Here is a 23,470-nt window from a genome sequence, read left to right on the forward strand (position 1 = left end):
CCCCCAGAAGCTGTGCTGCACTCCACACACCCCATCCCCCCCCTTCTCCTACAAGACAAAAGCCACCAAGAAGCCCACAAGCAGCTGCCTGGCGACTGCCCTCCACACTCCCATTCACATGCTAATGAGCCCTCCGGATCCCTCCGCCTGCACACAGCGCACCAAAAGTTTGTGTGAACTTTCAGGGGAAGTAGTCCCTCCTCCCCCTCTGCTGGCGGAAGCAGACGGGACGCGGCGCGCACACAGCCTGCCCCGCACAGCTGCCTGCCTCGCCATTCACCTGCTGAGCGCTGGACTGGTGACTGAGTGAGAGAGACAGAGCGGGCGGAGGGATTCGTGCTGGACTGTGGCTGGAGACATTGGAAGTAGTGAGAGAAGAGGAGAGCCTGGGTTGGATTGTCTGTGGATGGTGGGGGATCGGGGGCCCTGCTGCTGCTGGATACCCTGGGCACTTATGTCACCCTAATACTACCAGGAGAAGGAATGGGTCACATTGCCGGATCACTGCTGCTGCTATCACTGACTGTCCTCCACACACAAGGTATGGCTAAGGAGCCTGGACCCAAGAGCTAGCAATCTGATGCTGTGTGGGAGCATGGATGGGTGACCGTTGTGCTGATGTTGTAACACTGAGCTGAGGAGGAGGATGAGCAACTTTGTAGAAGTTTGCTGGAGCATTTGGAAACATTTTCTACTTGTTTGTAAATAATAGTTTATAAAGTAGCAACATATCATCCAGCTATGCATGAGATGGAGAGGGGGCACACTGCGATCTGGGGGCTGCTTAGATCTCTGGATTTATTCATTCTAAATATTGTGTGTGTGTGTATGTATGTGTGTATGTGTATGTGTATATGTATATATATATATATATATATATATATTGTTTAGAATGAATTTGTGTGTGTGTGTGTGTGTATACACACACACACACACACACACACACACACACACACACATTTATTCTAAACATTATATATATATATATATATATATATATATATATATATATCACACACACACACACACACACACACATTTATTCTAAACATTATATATATATATATATATATATATATATATCACACACACACACACTCTTTTTAGTTACACCCACCTTCAGTAAGACATCTAAGCAGACCTAGATGAAGTTGGTCCATCTGGAGCTGACCATACACTATACAATTTCCTTTGGATCCATCATCAGCTATGCAGTGCAAGGGCCTGCCTGATTGGATACACATTCAATCTGATGTTTAGGTGCACCCCCCTATCCCAACATTTTGGCAAATTCAAAAAATAAATTGTTCATGCAGAATGCATAGTGTGTGGGCAGCTTTAGTCTATCACAGCTCAGTCCCCATTTACCTTTGCTGGGACCTTCTTCTAGGTCTGATCTGAGGACATGGGCAGCATCCAGTGCCCCCCCTGTGTCCTCTGGTGTTGGCAGTTATTCCTTTTGGATGCTTAGGAAACTTTTTTCAGTGTAGTTGGAAAACATTGATCTGCTGTCCTGTGTCTTATGTTGGAGGTGTTATGACTTTCAGGACTATTTGGGTGGGATGGAGTGGAAAGTACAGCACTGGAAAGGAGACTTGTGGTTGCGCCGTGTGCTGATTTCGGTGTGTTTCCTGTATGTCGCTGACAAAGTTTGTAAAAGGGAGATTTGGAGGGGTGTCAGACTATGCATGGTGTCAAGACCCCTTAGAGAAGTTTGTGTTTTTGGAAGCTCCGTCCCAATGTTCAGTTGGAGAAATCATACAGTGATTGGGCTTATGGACACACACACATGGTTTTACCTAGTGATTGTAAATTGGTTAAATTATCATCTAAGTTGGCACACTGGTTGATGGTTTAGCAGTCCACTGTCTTGCATCTTGGGGGACTCTTGCAGTAAGATATCTTCACCTCCATGCACATGACTTTTCATGTACCTCTTTGTTATGGAGGAGGATTCTGCAGATAGTGCAGCTGCTAGAGTCCCAAGATCATTGGTGATCCATCCAATCTATTGCTATCCTTTCCATAACTGAAATACCAGATTTGGGTGAACTGGCCCTTCTAAGGCTGGCCATACACTATACAATTTTCTTGTTCAACTTTCCTTTAGATTTACCAAAACCATGTAATATAGGGTCAAACCTAAACACTTTCAATTTGTATGCAGTCAGGCAGGCCCTTGCATTACATAGTTTAAGGTAAATCTAAAGGAAATTGAATAAGAAAACTGTATAGAGTATGGCCAGCCTAAGTTAGGAGTGGACACAGTTATGTTAACTACAGAGCCAGGAGTCAGTGCAGTCCTAGGGGTGAGATGGTTTTAGGTGTTTTTTGGCTACAAGTGTAGAAAACATGTCAGGTGCCTTAGGTCTGCAGCCTGGCCTGTGGATGTGTTTGACCCTGATCTACTCTTTGTAGACATCTAAGCAGCTTCTAGGAATAAAAAGCACCATTGTGGCCTGCAGCTATTGCTGAGTAGCTAAAGCTGTTCATACTCTTGCAGACAATTTTTCTGAAATGGTCTCTGTATGTTCTTTATAAGAAATCTGCTGGAGAACTACAAGTGCATGCATGTCTGTAAGGCTTTAGCAGAGCATACATGGACCCGGTAGAGTGGTTGTGCCCCCTTTTGTAAACAGGTGCATGCATCCCTAATATCTGTCTCTTGCAGGAAAATGATTTTCTGAAATGTTTTCTGTATGTTCTTTATAAGAAATTTGCTGGAGAACTACAAGTGCGTGCATTCCTTGCAGGCTTTAGCAGAGCATGCATGGACTCTTGAGTGGTTGCGCCCCCTTTTGTGAGCAGGTGCATGTATCCCTAACGTCTTGTCTCTTGCCTTAAAACTTTGAAATATTGACTCGTTCTGCATGTCTTTATTAGTTGTGTCAACAATAAAAAGCCACTCTTGAGTCTTTGTTATTTATATCTGCCGTAGTATTTGGAGTTGGCATCGTGCCGAGGTTTACAACCACTTGCCCTGTCGCACCCCCCTTTCGGGTTTAACCCCTGGTGTTCTTGGGATCACAGGCCTCCGATGTGATCTTGTGTAACGTGTCTCCATACACTCTAATATTTGTTAATCCTTGTGTTGACTTTAATAACGGACCAGAATCTACTTCACATTTGATGGTATTGGAGCAGAGGGAGATATTTCTGATTGGCGGGGCTCTGTCTGTGTATTTACAGCACTGTGGCTTATGTTGGTGCTATATAATCTTAAACACAATGAATACTGGGTTAGTCGCTGTAAGGAAGCTGTACTTGTTGATCACCCATTAACAACTAGTGACTATGACAAAAGACAATTGGCTAGAGCAGCCATTCGCAGCCTTTACAACACAGAGGAACCCTTGAAATAAATTTCTGGTGTCGGGGAACCCCTGGTAAAAATTAAAAATCTACAACTCATGACACATTCGTGTGACAGTCAGTGGGAAGAATGCTCCTTACTCTGGTCATCATTGGGAAGAATTACCCCCTTACAGATAGCTAAAAGGAACAATGGTGTCATTGGGAACTTATCTGAGAGGCAGAAATTGCCCATTGCTCGAGGAACCCCTAGCAACCTCAGGAGGAACCCTGGGCTTAGAGTATGAGGCTTAAGACCAGCACATAAAGGAAGGTGAGCTTGGAAACATTGGAGGATTGCTCATTGTGAATACAGCGCTGTGTTTTCTATCTAATGTATTGATCACACAGTGGGGTTGATGCACACAATTGCCTCTTTGGGTTATAGCAAGTGCTTGTGCCCCCAATTCATTCTAGAACTTTCACTAGACACATGATAGAATGTGCTTGCTTTGTTCTACCACCTGCATCCAGGCAATTTATTACAAGGCTCAGATTGTGCTAAAGAATTTCAGTGTATGCTGGTCTTAGTCCGTAATCAAATGTTGGAAACAAAAAAGGGAAAAGTGCCATGTTTGATCCGCAATGCTGGATGGAAGGGAAAATGCCTCTGGGATGCCAGGAGCTGATTGAGGAAACTTTCTCTGAAGGCTCGTGTCTCGGGTGAAGCGCAGCGTGGCTCGTAGCATCAGTGAGGCGGTGCATGTGGTGGTGACCTCAGTGGACCCAAGATGCTTTGCAAAGCATTTCAGGAGCATGCGCCGTGCTGATTCCGAGCATGTGCGCCCCTTTTTCAAGCTGTCAGATGTACATAGAGCCCTTTTGTTTATACACAGCCTGCCGGAAGTGTGGGCTGGTGTCCATTAAATGTTAAAAAAAAGTATGCTTTAAAAACCATACTAAAAGGCTCTATGTACCTCTGACAGCTTGAGCAATGAGCATGCATGCTTGGATTCGGCACGGCACATGCTCCGAAACGCGTCGCAAAGCATCTTGGGTCTACTAACATCGCTGCTGCCCACACCGCCTCGCTGACGCTGCGTTCCACCTGGGACACGAGCCTTCACAGCGGATTTCCTCAAACCGCTTCCGGCATCACAGAGGCGTTTTTTCCCTTCCATCCAGCGTTGTGGATCGACATGGCATCCTAGACCAGCATTAACAGATGAGTCTGTTTTTATTAATCCTGTATGACTAGCCCAGATTGGGGGCTAAATACATTTTATTAATTCTTACTACACTTAGTGGCGCATTTCCCTTTTTTGTTTCCTACCTTAACTTTTAGGCCCCTTTCACACTTGTGCGACTTGGGATTGCAAAGTCGCATGGCAAGTCGTACGCCATGATTTCCAATGAGTACTGGTCATATCTGTGCGACTTCAAAGTAGTTCCACTACTTTGGTCCCACTTTGATGCGTTTTGAGGTCCCTAGACCTCAAGATTACACAGGTACTGCTTCCAAGTCCAGTCAAAATCACAGCAAAATTGTGCTACTTTGAGGTCACAAAACTGACAGGCGGAACTCATCTGAAAGCCCGCGTGAAAGGGGCCTTAGAGTCTGCTATAACACTTGTAACAGCTTGCCCTAGTGCAGTGATGGCAAACCTTGGCACCCCGGATGTTTTGGAACTACATTTCCCATGATGCACATATACTCTGCAGTGTAGTTGAGCATCATGGGAAATGTAGTTCCAAAACATCCGGGGTGCCAAGGTTTGCCATCACTGCCCTAGTGTGTGGACTTTTGCTTTTATCAATTGACTAAAAGACTGAGAACTTTTCTGCCTTTGCGCCAATCGCTTTCCACTTTGTTGCGTAATTAAATGTTGGGCTGGCATGGATGGTTCACTGCTGTGTAGACCTGTAAAATGTGCCAGAGCTATATAAATGTAGCATGTGACTGCGGTAGGGACATTAGAGTGTAAACTTCCCCCAGTACAAAGACTGATGTGAATGGTTCAATGTTCTCTGTACAGCAGTGCAGATTATGCCAGAGGTATTTATACCTCAACTTTTTTTTAATGTATTGTCTAAATTGGATAAAAGTTACTTTTGCTGCAATTCTCACCTCCTCCATAGCACTGACCCCCATATATTCGTAGATTCTAGATCTGATTGCCAATCCTGTTTGGAAGTTTGACAGCCAGCTCCATACAACCCACTTCCTGTAAGCTCAGGTTGTCAGGGACACACCCCTTGGGGGAGCTTTAGAAGTACTGCTGGACAACCCACTTCCTGTAAGCCCAGGCTGTCAGGGACACGCCCCTTGGGGGAGCTCAGACGTACTGCTGGACAACCCACTTCCTGTAAGCCCAGGCTGTCAGGGACACGCCCCTTGGGGGAGCTCAGACGTACTGCTGGACAATCCACTTCCTGTAAGCCCAAGCTGTCAGGGACACGCCCCTTGGGGGAGCTCAGATGTACTGCTGGACAACCCACTTCCTGTAAGCCCAGGCTGTCAGGGACACGCCCCTTGGGGGAGCTCAGACGTACTGCTGGACAACCCAATTCCTGTAAGCCCAGGCTGTCAGGGACACGCCCCTTGGGGGAGCTCAGACGTACTGCTGGACAACCCACTTCCTGTAAGCCCAGGCTGTCAGGGACACGCCCCTTGGGGGAGCTCAGACATACTGCTGGACAACCCACTTCCTGTAAGCCCAGGCTGTCAGGGACACGCCCCTTGGGGGAGCTCAGACGTACTGCTGGACAACCCACTTCCTGTAAGCCCAGGCTGTCAGGGACACGCCCCTTGGGGGAGCTCAGACGTACTGCTGGACAACCCACTTCCTGTAAGCCCAGGCTGTCAGGGACACGCCCCTTGGGGGAGCTCAGACGTACTGCTGGACAACCCACTTCCTGTAAGCCAAAGCTGTCAGGGACACGCCCCTTGGGGGAGCTCAGAAGTACTGCTGGACTTGGCAACACTCACTAAATACATAAGCACCGCTCAGTCCTGGTGAAAGGATGTCAATGGCTCAGTGTTTTCTGTACAATGCTGTAGAATATGTCAGTGATATATATAAACTAGTTAACTTTTGATATTAAAGCCAAAGATTGTCATTGGCTGGTTTTGGACAGGTAATAAATGCGATATGTCACTTGGCCTTGTGACAGTATGAGCCCAGATAGGAGGAGCATTGGCTGTCTGCTCCACTATGAGGGTTTCCTGTACTGTCTCTTCCACTATGAGGGTTTCCTGTACTGTCTCTTCCACTATGAGGGTTTCCTGTACTGTCTCTTCTGACCTACAGTGAGACAAGGGGACAGCGCTACTTCTTCTTTTTGTCTGGTGACGAGAAATCGCCCGGCCCCCCTGTGCTGACATTTCAGAGGCTTTCGCTTCTAGTCATGGTGTCTGTAGACTAAACCGAAATTGAGAATATACTCATTACTATCCAACGAGAAGTTTTGCTGACTTTTATCTACATGCATCCTGTAGCACACTTTCTGCACGCAATCCAGTGCTGCTCCATAATGCTTAAAATAGAGAGATTCAAAGCTTCCATGCTGAATCGTCTAACCGTGTGATTCGTAATGGAACGGCTCCCCTAGTGGTCAGGCCACAAGTTTTAAAAAGTATCTTACAGGTTTGTGCAATGAGGAGGTTAGCAAGGGGACAGTCTACAGAATCGCATGTTTAGAGTTCACCACAAAAACACTTTGTTTACAATACATATGATTTTTTTTTTTGCCGTTTGGGCAGGTACGTAACTGTCCAAGCCAAGTTTAGAGAAGTTGGAAATGAAAGTCTTGGGTTTTCAAAGTCTGATTTTGGTTGAATTTCTTTGTTGAAAAATTTTGACAAGTGCCTTGCCGGGAGTCTTCAGTGTTTGGAAGAACTACAAGTGCCCATATACCTGTAGCTTCTCTATGGCTAGAGTGTAGCAGGCCACCCAGCCCTGAACATGGAAAGTATACTATTACCAAAAGTATTGGGACACCTGCCTTTACACTTACATGAACTTTAATGGTATCCCAGTCTTAAGTGGGGTATATAAGAAAATGGGGCGAACCATCGTCCCATTTTCCTCATTGTTTCACAGCAAATCGGAACCGATGAATGAAAATTCGTACGAAAATTCTCGTATGACAAAGGCTTTTTATTTATTTATTGTTTCTGTTTTTGTGCAGTCTCTTTTCTGATTTTTCTTGTACAAAAATCATATGAAAACGGTACACATTAAATGAAAATCGTTCATGTTTTCCCGTATGAGAAAAGTTTTGGAGTTTGTCCCTTCGAGAATTTTCATACGAAAATTTCATACGAATATTCAGAATAGGTTGTAGAAAATTGTGTACACACTCGTACGAAAGCGTACGAAAATTCTTTGGACGAAAATGTTTGCCCGATTTTTCTTATAGTGTGTATGAGCCTTTAGTCCGTAGGGTTCAATATTCAGTTGGCCCACCCTTTTTCAGCTGTAACCACTTCAACTCCTGGGAAGGCTGTCCACAAGGTTTAGGAGTGTCTATGGGAATGTTTGACCATTCTTCCAGAAGTGCATTAGTAAGGTCAGGCACTGATGTGGACCAGAAGGCCTGGCTCTCAGTCTCCACTCTAATTCAACCCAAATGTGTTCTTTCGGGTTGAGGTCAGGACTCTGTGCAGTTCAGTCAAGACCCCCCACCCCAAACCCACTCATCCATGTCTTTATGAACCTTGCTTTGTGCACTGGTCCAAATCATTTGGTGGAAGGAGGATTATGGTGTGGGGTTGTTTTTCAGGGGTTTGGCTTGGCCCCTTAGTTCCAGTGAAGGGAACTCTTAAGGTGTCAGCATACCAAGACATTTTAGACAATTTCATGCTCCCAACTTTGTGGGAAGAGTTTGGGGATGGCCCCTTCCTGTTCCAACATGACTGCACACCAGTGCACAAAGCAAGGTCCATAAAGACATGGGTGAGTGAGTTTGGGGTGGAGGAACTTGACTGGCCTGCACAACCCTGACCTCAACCCTATAGAACACATTTTGGAATAAATGAGAGCAGAGACTGCAAGCCAGACCTTCTCACCCACATCCGTGCCTGACCTCTCAACTCAACATTGAACCCTACAGACTAATGCCTCGTACACACGCAACGATTATCGGCCGACCGATCGGCCGTCTTTTGTCCAGTGTTGTTGTGTTGGTTGAAATGTGCTCTAGACTGCGCACGAATTTTCTCGGCCAACAAAAACCAACTTCAGAAGTGATGTCATGTGCTGGTTTACTTTCCGTGTGTTTTTTCTTCTCTGAGCATGCCCAGTCTTGCTCATCAGATTTTTGTCTGCCGAAATCTGTACTGACTGACGGAAAATCGGCCGTTATGTTGACGGCCAACAAAAATTTTATAGCCTGCACACCAGATTTTTTTTGGCCGAAAAGTTGGGAGTCGGTTGTCGAAAGCGTCATACTAACAAGCCGAAAATCGGCCGATCGGACGTTGGCCGAAAATTCACGGCCAACTATCGATGCGTGTGTACGAGGCATAAGACTGGGATGCCATTAAAGTTCCTGTGTGTAAAGGCAGGGGTCCCAATACTTTTGGTAATATAGTGTATCATCCTTTTTTCCATCTAGCAGAGTGGGGGTTAATCGTGCAGTTGTTTTAGCAGTTTAGAAGGAATTTCAGACTGGTTCTAGTAACAACAGCCTTGCTACAAGTATTGTGTACAGTGTAAACAGCACAGAAATGGTGTACACAAATGAAAGACACCAGTTATGTCCCATTTCAGAAAAGGTTGTTATTTTAGAGGTAATTTACGCCCTCTTAAGGGGGGCGAGAAGAAAGATTTTCTCTAATGGCTAAGCTGGGATTTAGCGAGCAAGCAGAGGACCTTCCTGTGTGTTCCAGTGAAACCGTGACGGGCACAAGTTACATCCATCAAGTTTCATTACTGCGTTCAAGCATGTTCATTTCCATGACTTCAAGAAGCAGTGCAGATCGAATCTTTAGGGGAACCTGTCATAACTTTTTCTAATCAGATTTAGACAAGGATTTCATCCAGCATGGAAGGAGATCATTGTTAGATCTGGTCAGGCCTGTTGCTGCGAGTGATGCTTCCTATTGGGTACTGCCTGTAGTCACTATCCCTTCCATCAGTGCAGGGCCATTTTACCGAATGGGCATGCTGGGCAGTTGCCCGGGGGCCCCACTTGCCCAGGGGGCCCAGCCCCAGTCAAGCATTATTCCCTATTCCTGTGTGCATTCCGCCACCAAACTTAGCAGGTGGCAAGCGCCTGTCGGCCCTGCGCTGCTGCCAGGCCACTTGGCCCGTGGAGGGGGAGCCCACAACTACAGGAATGCCTGTCCACCTTCACGGGAACAGGCACACACAGGACAGTCGAGTCTGACCCCCCGTCCATGTGTGTGTGTGTGTTCACCCGACCCAACCACCCAACTTGGAAGCTGTCATTAGCCTGGCACTGCTGTACCAATAAATATCGCCTTATCGATGATTTGCATTTTTATTCTCGTGGGTGATTGTGTAGGCGGGGCCCCAGTGCACTGCATTTCCCAGGGGCCTATAATGCTCTTAAAATGCCACTGCATCAGTGGCCATCTTCGGTGCTGGATGGGATCCATAGTTGAGCCAGGGAAGAGTTGACAGGTTTCCTAAAGTTTTCATACAAATACTGGTCAGAGGGCAGGTGACGCTAAAGTAGAAAAGGCCTTGGCTATAACCATGAGCAGTGTGGTAACTGTCAATTTCCAGCCACCTGGTCAAAATAATAAGTCGGCAACTACAAAATGTGTAGCTGCTGACTTTAAAAAAAATAGCCACTCGCCTATCCCACGGTCCAGCTGTGCACTCTGCCCAGCCATCTTCATCCTCTGTCCTCACTTGGCAGCTCCGGCATTTACACTATGGGCACCCAGCTATGGCTGCTTCACAGCTGGGTGCCTACTGCACATGAGCAAGTCGCTCATGGGTTTTATTGGAAAGAATAGTGTTGTTGGTATCAATGTTGAGAATAGTGCCCCATTGCTGGTATTGGTAGGGGAATGGTGTCCCATCATTGGTGTCACTTGGTGGAATAGTGCCTCAAGGGCCAGGTAAAGGCAAGCAAAGGGCCACATCCGACCCCGGGCTGCATTTTGGAGACCGCTGATCTATAGGAATGTGAGGGAATTGGCTTTCTAAAGCATCAAATGTCTATAATATCAATCAGAGATTTTGAATCATGTTAAAAACCATCCATAAAACTCTTTCAGTACAATAGGGGTGAGGAAGAGAATTATTGAAGGTAAAGGCTGAATTTGCTGCACATTTAACACGTGCCCACTGCTACTTTGTGCCCAGCAAGTTGCCACCTCTGCCAGGAGTCCCCCAGCACATGTGGCCCCTTTTCAGGGATCTCCCTGGCACCTGCAGCCCTGTCCAGGGATCTCCCCAGTGCCTGCGGCCCCTCCAGGGAGCCCTGACACCTGCAACCTCCTCCAGGGATCTCCCCAGTGCCTGCGGCCCCTCCAGGGAGCCCTGACACCTGCAACCTCCTCCAGGGATCTCCCCAGTGCCTGTGGCCCCTCCAGGGAGCCCTGGCACCTGCAACCTCCTCCAGGGATCTCCCCAGTGCCTGCGGCCCCTCCAGGGAGCGCTGGCACCTGCAACCTCCTCCAGGGATCTCCCCAGTGCCTGTGGCCCCTCCAGGGAGCCCTGGCACCTGCAACCTCCTCCAGGGATCTCCCCAGTGCCTGCGGACCCTCCAGGGAGCCCTGGCACCTGCAACCACCTCCAGGAATCTCCCCAGTGCCTGCAGCCCCTCCAGGGAGCCCTGGCACCTGCAACCTCCTCCAGGGATCTCCCCAGTGCCTGCAGCTCCTCCAGGGCTCTCCCTGACACCTGCAACCTCCTCCAGGGATCTCCCAACACCTGTGGTCTCCCTGGCACCTCACTTGAACTCTTTTTATTCTTGTCTTTTCTGGCCTCTTTCATGAGAGAAGTGAACTGAAGCATCTGTACCTTCCTTCCCTTTTTATCAGTTCCTGCAAGATCTGCAAGCTTGCAAAAACCAGCTGCGTTTTTCTTTTTTCAAGTTGTCTGACTGTAGACAGTTAACTGCTGTTTCAAAATGACTGTCCGACCTTCTACACACATTCTCAGATCCAAGCAGATCTTCCATTTGTGGCAGACGGCCAGATAATCAAGTCATATCAGATTTTAGAATACTTTAAAAAAAATTGAGCATAAATCACTTTAAAAGAATCCTATTGGTTAAATGGTAATTATCATTTTATTTGATCAATGTACTTATTTATTTAGCTTTGGGTTTGGGTTAAATGTCATTGATATACACTATATTACCAAAAGTATTGGGACCTTTACACGAACATTAATGGCATCCCAGTCTTAGTCCGTAGGGTCCTATATTGAGTTGGCCCACCCTTTGCAGCTATAACAGCTTCATCTCTTCTGGGAAGGCTGTCCATAAGGTTTAGGAGTGTATTTATGGGAATGTTTCACCATTCTTCCAGAAGCACATTTGTGAGGTCAGGCACTGATGTGGATGAGAAGGCCTGGCTCATAGTCTGCACTCCAATTCAATTCATCCCAGTGGTGTTCTGTCGGTTTGAGATGCGGTTCAGTCAAGTTCCTTTACCCCAAATTTGCTCATCCATACTTTTTATGGACCTTGCTTTGTGCACTGGTGCCCAGTCATGTTGGAACAGGAAGGGGTCATCCCCAAACTGTTCTCACAAACTTGGGAGCATGAAATTGTCCAAAATATCTTGGTATGCTGATGCCTTAAGAGTTCCCTTCACTGGAACAAAGGGGCCAAGCCTAACCCCTTAGAAAGCAAGCCCACACCATAATCCCCCCCCCTCTACCAAATGATTTGGACCAGTGCACAAAACGAGTTCCATAAAGACATGAATGAGCGAGTTTGGGGTGGAGGAACGACATCTTTGGGATGAATTAGAGTGGAGACTGTGAGCAAGGTCATCTCTCCAACATCCGTGCCTGACCTCACAAATTAACTTCTGGAAGAATGGTCAAACACTCCCATATACCAGTGATGGCGAACCTTGCACCCCAGATGTTTTGAAACTACATTTCAGATGATGCTCAAATACACTGCATGGTGCTGGAGCATCATGGGAAATGTAGTTCCAAAACATCTGGGGTGCCAAGGTTCGCCATCACTGCCATAGACGCACTCCTAAACCTTGTGGACAGCCTTCCTAGACGAATTGAAGCTGTTCTAGCTGCAAAGGGTGGGCCAAATCAATATAGAACCCTATGGACTAAGACTGGGATGCTATTAAATTTAATGTATGTACTGTATGTGTAAATGCAGGCGTCCTGACACTTTTGGTAATTAATGCCTCGTTTCCACTGAGTGGTACGGTTTGGTTCAGTACGGTACGGTTCGGGACGGTACACCTTGCGTTTCCACTGCCAATAGTACCCTTTCATGATGGGCTTGGTATAGCAGGAAAGCTGTGATAGACGATTCTCTGTCAACCAATCAAAGTTCTGCAGAGTGTAGCTCCACCCTGTTGGTACGGTACTAATGTGCTTGGTACCCCAACGAAAGGGTCCCAAAAAAGTGGTACGGTACGGTTCGGAATTAGGGTACCATTCACAATGGAACCGGCAAAAATAGCATACCGAACCGTACAAGAAAGCTCAGTGGAAACGAGCCAATAGTGTATCATCTGGCTGTAAACAATGTTTTTGTGGATTTTGATCCGCAAATTCTAAAAGCTAAAGTCACTTCATTTTCTTAACATCCTATCACTGAGCAAGTCTAAACTTGTAAAGAAAATTCTGCTGTTGTGATACCGTGCAGGCAGGTGATGTAGTGGAAGTAGGACGGACACATGCATATAGTAATAGGGTGTCAGGTCATCAATTGCTAATCTCAATATTACCCTCACTGACCTGCTCTTAATTAGACGCAAATTGTTCTGTACCTGTGTTTTTTTTTTTTTTTTTTTTTTTTTTTAAATTGACTCTTGATTAAAGATGCCTTTTTAATCCCTCCGAAAGCCTAAAAAGTTGTCAGCCAGCAAGGAAAAGTTTTTGTGGCGGGATTTAGTCCTGCTGAGGCAGGTTCCCTCTTTGATGCCCCCCTTCCACAGAAAGCAGACATAGGAGGCAGTGTGTTCACATTGCAGGGGGTCATTACACCCCCCAATGGCAGGTATTAAGTGACAGGGGAGGTGGACGTGGATACTTGCCCTGTGCTGAACAATATGCCAGAGAGGTGTGTTTCACAGTTCACAATGACCAGCTCTGATTCCTCTCCTTTGTTGGCGATAAAGAATGGGACTCGCTGTGCAGCTGTTGCATTTTCTCAGGAGTAGCCTAGAGGGAAATGGGGGGTGGCTGCTCGTGTCCTGCCCCCTCCCCCACCCTCTTGTGATGGGCACTTCAGGACAGATTGTCAAGGCACCAAAGAGATAGGCCTTATCTTCTAAAAGTAGCCACAGACAATCTGAACGCAAGATATTTCTGTTTTTTAATCTTGCCATGCATTTTTGTATAGCTCCATTACGCACGTCAAAAGATTTGAACAACCCCAAGCCTTATCTCAAGGATGAATGTACCTACAGAGAACCCAAGACTACAATCCCTCAAAAAGACCAGTCATGGTCATATCATTAGGGATGTTGGCATCTGTAGGTAGCTCTAAGGAGTCCCATACAGATTTCCATCTCTCAGATCTGAAAAAAATAAATAAAAAATCCAACAGTTCTGTAGCATGATTGAAATGCCTACCAGGTCATTAAAATGGATTGCTTAGGTAGTCATTTAAACTGCACAGTTTTAGTAGGTAATGTTGATCTGACAGATGAAAATCTGGTGTAAATCAGCCAAATAGTAGAAACGAATGCCTCGTACACACGCAACGATAGTTGGCTGTGAATTTTCGGCCAATGTCCGATCGGCCGATTTTCGGCTTGTTAGTATGACGCTTCCGAACAACCGACTGCGACTTTTTCGGCCGAACAAAATCTGGTGTGCATGCTATAAAATTTTTGTTGGCCGTCAACAGAACGGCCGATTGTTCGTCAGTCAGTACAGATTTCGGCAGACAAAAATGTGATGAGCAAGGCTGGGCATGCTCAGAGAAGAAAAAACACACGGAAAGTAAACCATCACATGACATCACTTCTGAAGTTGGTTTTTGTTGGCTGATAAAATTCGTGTGCAGTCTAGAGCACATTTCAACCAACACAACAACACTGGACAAAAGACGGCCGATCGGTCGGCCGATAATCGTTACGCGTGTACGAGGCTTTACCCAAAAATTCCAAACCCAACTGAGCTTCATCCCCTTGGAACAATCTGGTTGGTTCATTTATTTGTTGTTGAGATCTAAGTTGCCTATAGGCTGTCTATGAGTGTGAGCCATTAGCAGTGTTGTTTGAAATAGTTCCCTAGGTTTTTGGAAGTACTTTGCACCTAATATGCATAAGAAGAGTGAAGGGATGGCTTTTTTGCTATGTCATATGAGTGATCACATGTGCAAGATTGGACATTTATTATAATAACATCTAGATCACTTGACAAAAAGGGAAGAACTGTCCACAGTCCTATTATTTGACACCTAATCTACACTATACATGTGCCAGATGAACGTAAGTGGAAGTGTCATGCTGGTGACAATCTAGTCGAGCACGGTTTTCCATTCAAATACAAAAATGCAACGTTTGACATAAAAATGCTACGCTTGACCTGCTTTTCCTGTCGTTAAACACACCTTGACACATGTTGCAACAAAGGAAATACAGAGCAATGTAAAAGCCATGTCATACTGATTTGTGGAATGTAATAGGATTTTGCTGGCCAGTTTTTTTTCAATGTGTGTCTCCAATGCACATCAAACGAAGGAATACAATGACTATCGGCTTGACCCCTAATGACTGAGGCCAGTTCTGCCCCCTTGTTTCAATGAGTGATTTAGGTGTGTAAAGCTAGCCATGGTTATTGGGTGTCTATTGGCATTGCCATATACAAACACGGACCATTTGGAGTATCTACTAGTTACATTTTGCTGGCATTTTGAAGAACAGGTGGGTAATTTTTTATGCTGTAAAAACCCATGCCTAACCAGTTCTTGCAGGTCTTCAAGTTTCAGGCCTCATGTATACTGGATGTTTTTACAGCTGCTGTTTTTGGCGTCAGGCGTTTTTTTTTTTTTTTTTTCTGCAGCCAGTAAACTCCCCAGCTTGTTATCCTATGTGTCCATGCACACATACGCTGTTATTAGCATTTTTGGCTGGGGCGATTTCTGGCTGGAAAAAAAAACCCAGAACCCAGTGGGTTTTGAGGAGTTTTTGAGCTGGAAAAACGCTCTAATGCCGGTAAACACGATTAAAATGTAGCTAATCTGTGATTTTAAGCATTTTTTATCGCATGTGTTTGTTTGTTTTTTTTTTTTTTTAAGAGTTTTTTTCCTAACGCTATAAAAAAAAAGCAAACTACTAATGCAAAAACACGGGAAAACTTGTTTTTTCAAAAACATTTTATTGATAATTAACAAAAAATGCAATTACGAGAACATGGAATGCAAATGGTAATACAGACATGGTCAGACAAGCCAAAGAAATCAACATAACATAGGACAGCTAAACCAGCATACACAGGATCAAAAACAACTGGTCTTCGGTAAGAGTGAAGACATAGTATGCAACTACTCAGAAAGGTCGGGTTGGATCATATTGCATAAGTGGGTAAGGCAGCTACATAAAAGGTACTCTAAGTAAAGGCAAGACCCATGGTCTGAGGAGTTGGGTTGAAGTGAGACCCCAGTGCCAGAGGGAGAGTGTAAGTCTTGCAGGATTACGGGAGTCTCTAGGGGGGGAACATATTCCCAAGTGGGGCAAGGCAAAGTTATTGGATATGCCCGTCCACCGGGCAGAGAAAGCCCAGGCACGGGGAGGGATAGTTGTCAGCATAGGGAGGAGACCTGGCTATGGGTATCGGGGGTGTAGAGGGGAGGTACAAGCCGTTCGGACCAGCCAAACCACCAGGTAGCGCCCAATAAGGCCAGGGGCAAGAAGAATCAGAAAGAGGGGGGGGTATCGGAGAATAAGAGAGTGGAAGTAGCGGGGCAGACTAGATCGAAGTGAAAACTTGTTTTTAGTGCGGCAACACTACTGGCATTTTTAAATGGCCTGGTGTGCATGAGGCCTCAGCATGGGAGGTCAAACACGTGAGGACTTTCTGTAAATATTACTTCTATTCTGCTGGTTGTGTTCAGCCCCCATGTGTCATGATACTTCCTGTACAACCGTGTTCTTCATACAGGTATATCTGAGTGGCTTCATCTTTGGTTCAGAAACAAATCTGCTGGTTCCTTCCTTGTGTTTTCAGACCTGAGAAGGTGGAGTAGACTTCTAAAGCTAACTTATGTTTGGAAATAAATGGAGTGGAAAATCAAAGTAGATTATGGGGAAAAATCTAAAAAAGATGGACAAAGACACAAATGTTCATGGTGTCAAACCAAAACATGGCTGCCTGGTGGTCAATTAAGTACTTCCTCTTTTTATCTTTGTTTTGTTTCTCCATTCCAGGAAGTAGCATACACTTGGCACATTAGTGAGAAGTTTCAGGGTGATAAAAGTCCATTTCAGTTTACTAGACCATTCGCACCTGAGATTCTTACTGTCTGAAATGTTATGCAAGTTTGGCAGAGCTATTTTAACACCTTGGGTTGCCGCCTAGAGCGGACCACCCTAAGGCCTATAACAAACAGAATGTCCCTATATTACTCTGAACCTGTATATGTCCACAAACACTGTACACTATGAATGTAGCCAGGACAACCAAACTGCAGATTTACCATTGTCAGAAAAAAAAAAAAATTCCAGCCGTGAATTTTTTCATTTTTATTTTAGAGTATTAGTTTAGTCCTTAAGCAGTAGCCACCATGTCTGACTGAAAATCTTCAAACAGCTGACAGCAAAATTAAAAAAAGGGGAAAAAAATCACATTTTTTTACATAATTACCAAAAACCTTACAAGAGGCAGCTGATTAGAGAACTTGTGATCATGAGCTGTTTAAAACTGAAAACGTTTAAATGACCTGTTTCTAATTTTGTATTTTTTCCTTTTTTTTCAGCTTTAAGGTGTACACAGCCTGGTGAAACTTGTTTGAATAATGGGAAGTGTGACTCCAGCGGGACTGAATGCAGGTTGGTTGATGTCATTTTTTGTCATGGTTCTCTCAGGCAGATTTGGTGGTAATTTGAAAAACAATTTGTGGGTGTAGGCGGTGTTTTTAAGGCAAATAGGATTTGCAGATACTGTACAAATGCTATTTATGACTCTTGTGGTGCTTGCCTGTCTCTAATTCCTGCCTATTCCTAATGTAGGAAGGTGTAGTAGAAATGCTGGTATGATGCCTACACTTGTTGGCCCAAGCGTTGCTGGGTTAGGAAAACAGACGGCGGCTGCACAATCAACTGGCGACCACATTCTAAAGCGATGGTTGCCAACCTTTTGAACCACTAAACTCACAATTTTTTATTCCCACGGACAACTAACATGCCTTATACACACAATGCTTCGGGTCTCTGCCACCCTGCTGCTTTACACAGGCTCATCGTTGGATCTCACCTCCTGATCCAGCCATGTGCTCGCGCTCCATGCTCCCTCCCACAGTCTGTGATCAGCACTGACATTGGAAGTCCCCTCCTTCCGCACTTTCCGCTCTCTGCACTACTCCTGGCCCCTCCCTCTGAGTTCACAGGAGCCGGAACTACAGAAAAGGCATCGGGTATCAATGCTTTTTGGGGACCACCAACATTTTCTTGTGGTTGGTGACCGCTGTTCTAAAGTAGAGTTTGAATTTGAAGACCTTGCTTTTCAAGATGTAGTCTGTTGGCCTTCGCCACCTCTGTGATCAAAGAAAAACATAATTTTAACTTTCCTTCTTAGTGCTAGTTTATTTGGGGTGGTATGATTGGTTGTAATCTATTGACTAGTGAATTAATTCATAAAACCAGGACAACCCTCCTATTTAACTTTAACTTTTCATTTATGATAGCGCAAAATATAAAAAAACAGTAAGTAGGCATCTCAGCGCCGGTTCACACTACCGCGACGCTACTTCCCGGGGCGACCTCCGAGATCGCGGTGCGTGCAGCGCGCCGCTACCTCGGAGCGGCCGCCACGGACTTCATAACATTGAAGTCTATGGCGGTCGCCTCCTGGTCGCCCCAAAGAAGCTCCGGACCCTTTTTCTAAGTCGGAGCGACCTGTGTCGCTCCTATTAGAACGGGTCCGCAGCTTCCCTATGGGAGGCGACCTGTGAGGCGACCAGGTCGCCTCACAGGTCGCCTTAGTGTGAACAGGGGCTTAGTGCCAGGTAGCAAAATACAGAAGTTCCGCTCTCCTCTAAGGGGAGATCGGAAGTAAATGGACAGCCTGTCCGTTTTCATCTGATCCAACCCGCTGGATGGATGGCGAACCTATCGCCAAAGGTCTGTTTTCAGCAGATCTTATTGGATCGGATTCCAGGCGGTGTCAGCTGACACATTTATTCCGCCTCCCCATAGAGGAGAATGGATGGCCCGATCAGGTCCGTCTGAAAAAACAGATAGGTGGACCTGATAAGCCCAATTGTGTAAAAGGAGCCTTAGGGATCATATTATATGGAGGTGGACCCAATTGGTATCAATAGTTGCACCAAAATAAAACTACTGACACTTGCGAACCAGAGTCACATGAAAAGGCAAGAAAAACAAAAAATGAAAGAAAAGAGAAAAGCATAATGAGAAAAAAAAGGTCATAGGGGAAGGGAGAACCCAGAGACAGAAGGAAGATCTAGGTTAAGGAAGGGGACGAAGCAGGGGTGGAGGAACCTGAAGATCTTACTGCATTGGCGGTCTGAGAGAGGGGAACATGGAGGTATGTTGCCCAAGGTTCTCAGGTGTGTTCAAAGATGGTCATTTATAATACTTGCAAATTTTTCAAAAATATAACCCTCCTATTCAAAGAAAACCAATGTGTACAGCCAATTAGGGTTACTTCTTCTCCATGGAAAACTGAAATTGTTTTAATTCCCAAAAAAGTTGGGAAGAGGTGGGAATTTTTCTAGATTCAAGATCCGTATCCGATCTGTCCGTGTATGGCTAGACTTATTAAGTCTAGCCATGTATTTTTGTAAGTCATCTGAGCAGTACAAGTGGCTGAGTATCCAGGCAGGTGGGGGGAGGGGACTCCCTTGAAGTTTCCTGTGGTTTGGGCAGCTTGCCTCCATGCCTGTCCTATTGAACAATGGTAAGTTATTCAGGGCTGCGAGGAGTGAGGCATACAGAGCCCGGCACCTCTTTTGTGTGCACTTAATGAATTCAGGCAGCTTGTTGTGTGTTTTTTTTTAATAACACTCCTGCTGCAGGGACGCTGGACGCTGTAAATCTCGCTGCCTTTCATTGAAAGAGAGACAGCTGGGGTTTGGTGAAAATTTGGCCCCTTTTGTTTGGCAAGACAGATTAACGCTATGTGACTAATCATGGGGGATATCCCAGAATGCAATTTTGCCAACATTTATAGCCACGCTCTAGGTTTTCTTTAAAAAGCTAGGCAAGAATTTTAGCTTTGGTCTGTCTTGTACCTTTCTAGGAGAAAGTATTTTTCCAAAAAAAAAAAAAACTCTTCCAGAGCATTCTAGACGACAGGAATAAACCACTGCATACATGATCTACAGCATGGGGTTCGTTTTTCAGGAGGTGAACTCTGGAGCAGAAAGCAGCAGCCAATTGCTGGATTTTTCTGGTTCTTTTTCATGTTTTGTTAGGAGGGCTCCTTTAAGGAATCAATGACAATAGGCGTTTTGGAAGTTGGTCAATCAACCCACCCACACTGGAATGGATGTATATTACCAGAGAGTAAATACATTTTCAAAATTACCTAAAAAAAATTGAGTGTTTTTTTTTTTTTTTTTTTTTTGTTTGTTTGTTTGTTTTTTTTGTTTTTTAAATGAGAAGACTGCACAGTTGATTTCCTACCACTGTAAGGGCTGCTGGATTTTAAGATGGTCACTCACCACACATCCGAATTAATTCTCTTAAAGTCCTTAACAATGTATTTTTTTTTTAGTTTTTTTTTTTTTTTTCCCTGGCTGTGTTAAGAATTTCAAAAGCAGCTGATTGAAGTGTGTTTTGAGGATTTTTAAAATTAGATTTATATTTTGAATATTGTTGAGATGGCAGATATGCTGTTTACCCCTTTTGATTACTTTAGTGACAATCCTACTGTGTCTTTGCCATTTAAAGCGGGAATCTACAACATATCTGAGCGCCACAAAGCAAAAATGCCATTTAATTCATTATTAATATTCAAAGCAATCTATCCCCATCCCGCCTATGTCTCCATGCTTTATTTTGCTGAGAAGTCACTTTGAAAAAACAACATCCTCCTAGCAATTTTGGCCTGGGCATCTTGAGTAAGGGCAGATGATTTTTGTAGCATTTACTTCCTGGTATTCATCTGCCCTTAGCTCAGGCATGTAAATAGGAAGGTGTGCTTATCTGAGATAACCCCTCCTCTTTCCTGAAGAATCCTGGGATGTATGCCATCTTTTGCCTAGGCCTAGAAACTGAGAAAGAAACAGAGGGTATCTGAGGAAAATTAAAAAGTTTAAAACACGTACTTTCCTAGCTATTTACTGATGCTAGCAACATAAGCATTAAAAATAAGCAATGTTAATTGATAGAGTGAAGTTCCCCTTTTAAGGTTGGAATGTAATAATAACATTACCGTTAAAGCAGTAGTAAACCGCGTTTTTTTTTTTTTTTTTCAATTTTTGTTTTTTTGTTAAACCTGCATGGTAAAGCCATAATGTGCTAGTATGCATCACATACTAGCACATTATGTGAAACCTACCTTAGAACAAAGCTCTTCCAGCAGCGACCGGTCACCTCTGACAAGGCTTCCATCTTCCCTTGTCTTCCTTCCGGGTTCGCGGACCCCTAGCTGTGTAACTGGCTGGAGCCACAATGACGTCACTCCCGCGCATGTGCATGGGAGCCACAGCTTAGGACACAGGCCTCTGTGGCTGTTCCTCCTGAGACCGCATGCGCCGGTGACGTAGCTGGCAGCATGTACAGTAAATATCTCCTAAATGGTGTTTAGGAGATATTTATAGTACCTATAGGTAAACCTTATTAAAGGCTTACCTATAGGTACAAATTATGCATGGGAGTTTACTCCCGCTTTAAAAACCCAATTAAGCAGTTTTTGCACATTTCCAGTTTATCAGCTTAGAAGAAACTAAAGCCTCGTACACACGCATCGATTATTGGCCGGGAATTTTCGGCCAACGTCCGATCGGCCGATTGTCGGCTTGTTAGTATGATGCTTCCGACAACCGACTCCGACTTTTCAGCCGAAAAAAATCTGGTGTGCAGGCTATAACATTTTTGTTGGCCGTCAACACAACGGCCGATTTTCCATCAGTCAGTACAGATTTCGGCAGACAAAAATCTGAGACTGGGACTGGGCATGCTCAGAGAAGAAAGAACACAAAGAAAGCAAACCAACACATGACATCAATTCTGAAGTAGATTTTTGTTGGCCGAGAAAATTCGTGTGCAGTCTAGGCACATTCCAACCAACAAAACACAACTTGGACAAAAGACGGCCGATCGGTCGGCCGATAATCATTGCGTGTGTACGAGGCATTACACGAACTTCTTTACAAACTGCTAGCGGCTTCGCTGCTGACTTTGTCGGCTGGGCCCTATGGCCGACCTAAAAAAACGCCTGCTTTTTCCAAATGAAAGTGACTCCAGAACTTCGGGAATTCTCTAAAGTTGTGTTAATTGGTTGGTCGGTCAATACATTGAATGAACTTCTAGTTTTAGAAAGCTGTAAAATTAGACAAAACACTTAAAATACATAGTAAAATAAGCAGCAGGGGGCTGGGGACAGCTGTACCCAAATGAGCCAATTTTGGCCCATCTTGAGCCCCTTTTTTTTTTTTTTTTTTTTTTTTTTTGTACTTTTGACTGTAATTTGTCGCTAGGAGCTGGATAAGCCAGGCAGCCACAGCAAGCTGCACAAAACATAACAAACCCGCCAAGACAAAATGAGCATGTGCCTCCATAATCTGCAGGCAGATGGTTGCTAGTTCCCCAGAGGCATGTGAATGACACAACTGTTCCGATTCATGTTTTCCTAGGAGTCCTCACAAGTGTACGGGACTGTGTAATGCTAACTAGCTGAGCAATTTTTCTTCTTTTTTTTTTTTTTTCCCAGGGGGCCACCGGGGGAAAAAATAAAATAAAAAAAGTGTAATTATCGCCCTATGTTTCTGCGTATTACCGCCATTTCCCCTGGAAGCCGTCTCCTTAACGGGAGACCGGTGACACTAATTGCACCAATTAAACAAGCGTATCATTTGTTAATGTTGAGTAGATGATGACTGGGATCATGAAGAGAAGGTTCACAGCAGAGGATAAAAGAATATTTCTGGTATTCTGAGTTCTCGGGACAGAAGGTCTCCCTTCCTGATTCGCAGTTTTGGCGTCTGTCATCGCAGCGCCAGGCTTTGATAAGCAGCAGAGCTGATAGCGTGGCATCTGAGCTGGGCTAGATAAAGCGCACCACGCTGGCTGGTAGCCATGGCTCCAGGTCACCTGTTGCTTTCTGGTTTGGCCACAAAGGTTCCATTATTTCCACAGCACATCCAATTAGAAATTCAAGTGAAATACATACCAGACTTGGGAACGAAGATTCCCTCTCCACCATCACTGCAAAGACTGCTTAGACGCAACTGAAAGAGAGAATAAACTTTTATTACAAAGCGGGAAATAGTAACTAGCAGCCCCCGGGATATCTTGTTAACTCTCTCATTTTTTTTAAATATCCTGTACTGCTGAAGCACTCTGCTCTTCCACTATTTTACTCCTCTCCTGAAATACTCTTCACTGCTTAAGGAATCTCAGAAATCTGATTTTCGTTCTTTAAATCCTTTATGCTGATGCTTCTACGATCTCATGTGCCTAAATACCATGTGCTTCCTCTTCAGTGTGTTTCCAAATGGGGACCCTACAGAGGTGCAACTTGGCTCTGTCCATCTGTCCTGACATTTCTAGAGGCAGCAGATGTTGGGTTAAACCAATCCTTCCCACCTTCTTTGTTTGATTTCTGCTGTCAACAAGGGTAGTATATTAGCCTAA

General features: G+C 44.9%; 1 protein-coding gene across 1 annotated transcript in view; it reads left to right on the forward strand.

The window, feature by feature from the left end:
• Window positions 1–219: 219 nt before the first annotated feature.
• NOTCH1 (notch receptor 1) overlaps window positions 220–23,470 on the forward strand; it is a 97,691-nt gene continuing 74,440 nt past the window's right edge. Inside the window, exons 1-2 of the mRNA XM_082263647.1 lie at window positions 220–541; window positions 17,407–17,479. Coding sequence (XP_082119773.1) covers window positions 484–541; window positions 17,407–17,479 — 131 coding nt within the window. The 5' untranslated portion in view covers window positions 220–483. The remainder of the gene's footprint in view (window positions 542–17,406; window positions 17,480–23,470) is intronic.

This window comes from Pelophylax lessonae (assembly GCF_965119305.1).
Source record: "Pelophylax lessonae genome assembly, chromosome: 7".
NCBI classification, from domain to species: domain Eukaryota; kingdom Metazoa; phylum Chordata; class Amphibia; order Anura; family Ranidae; genus Pelophylax; species Pelophylax lessonae.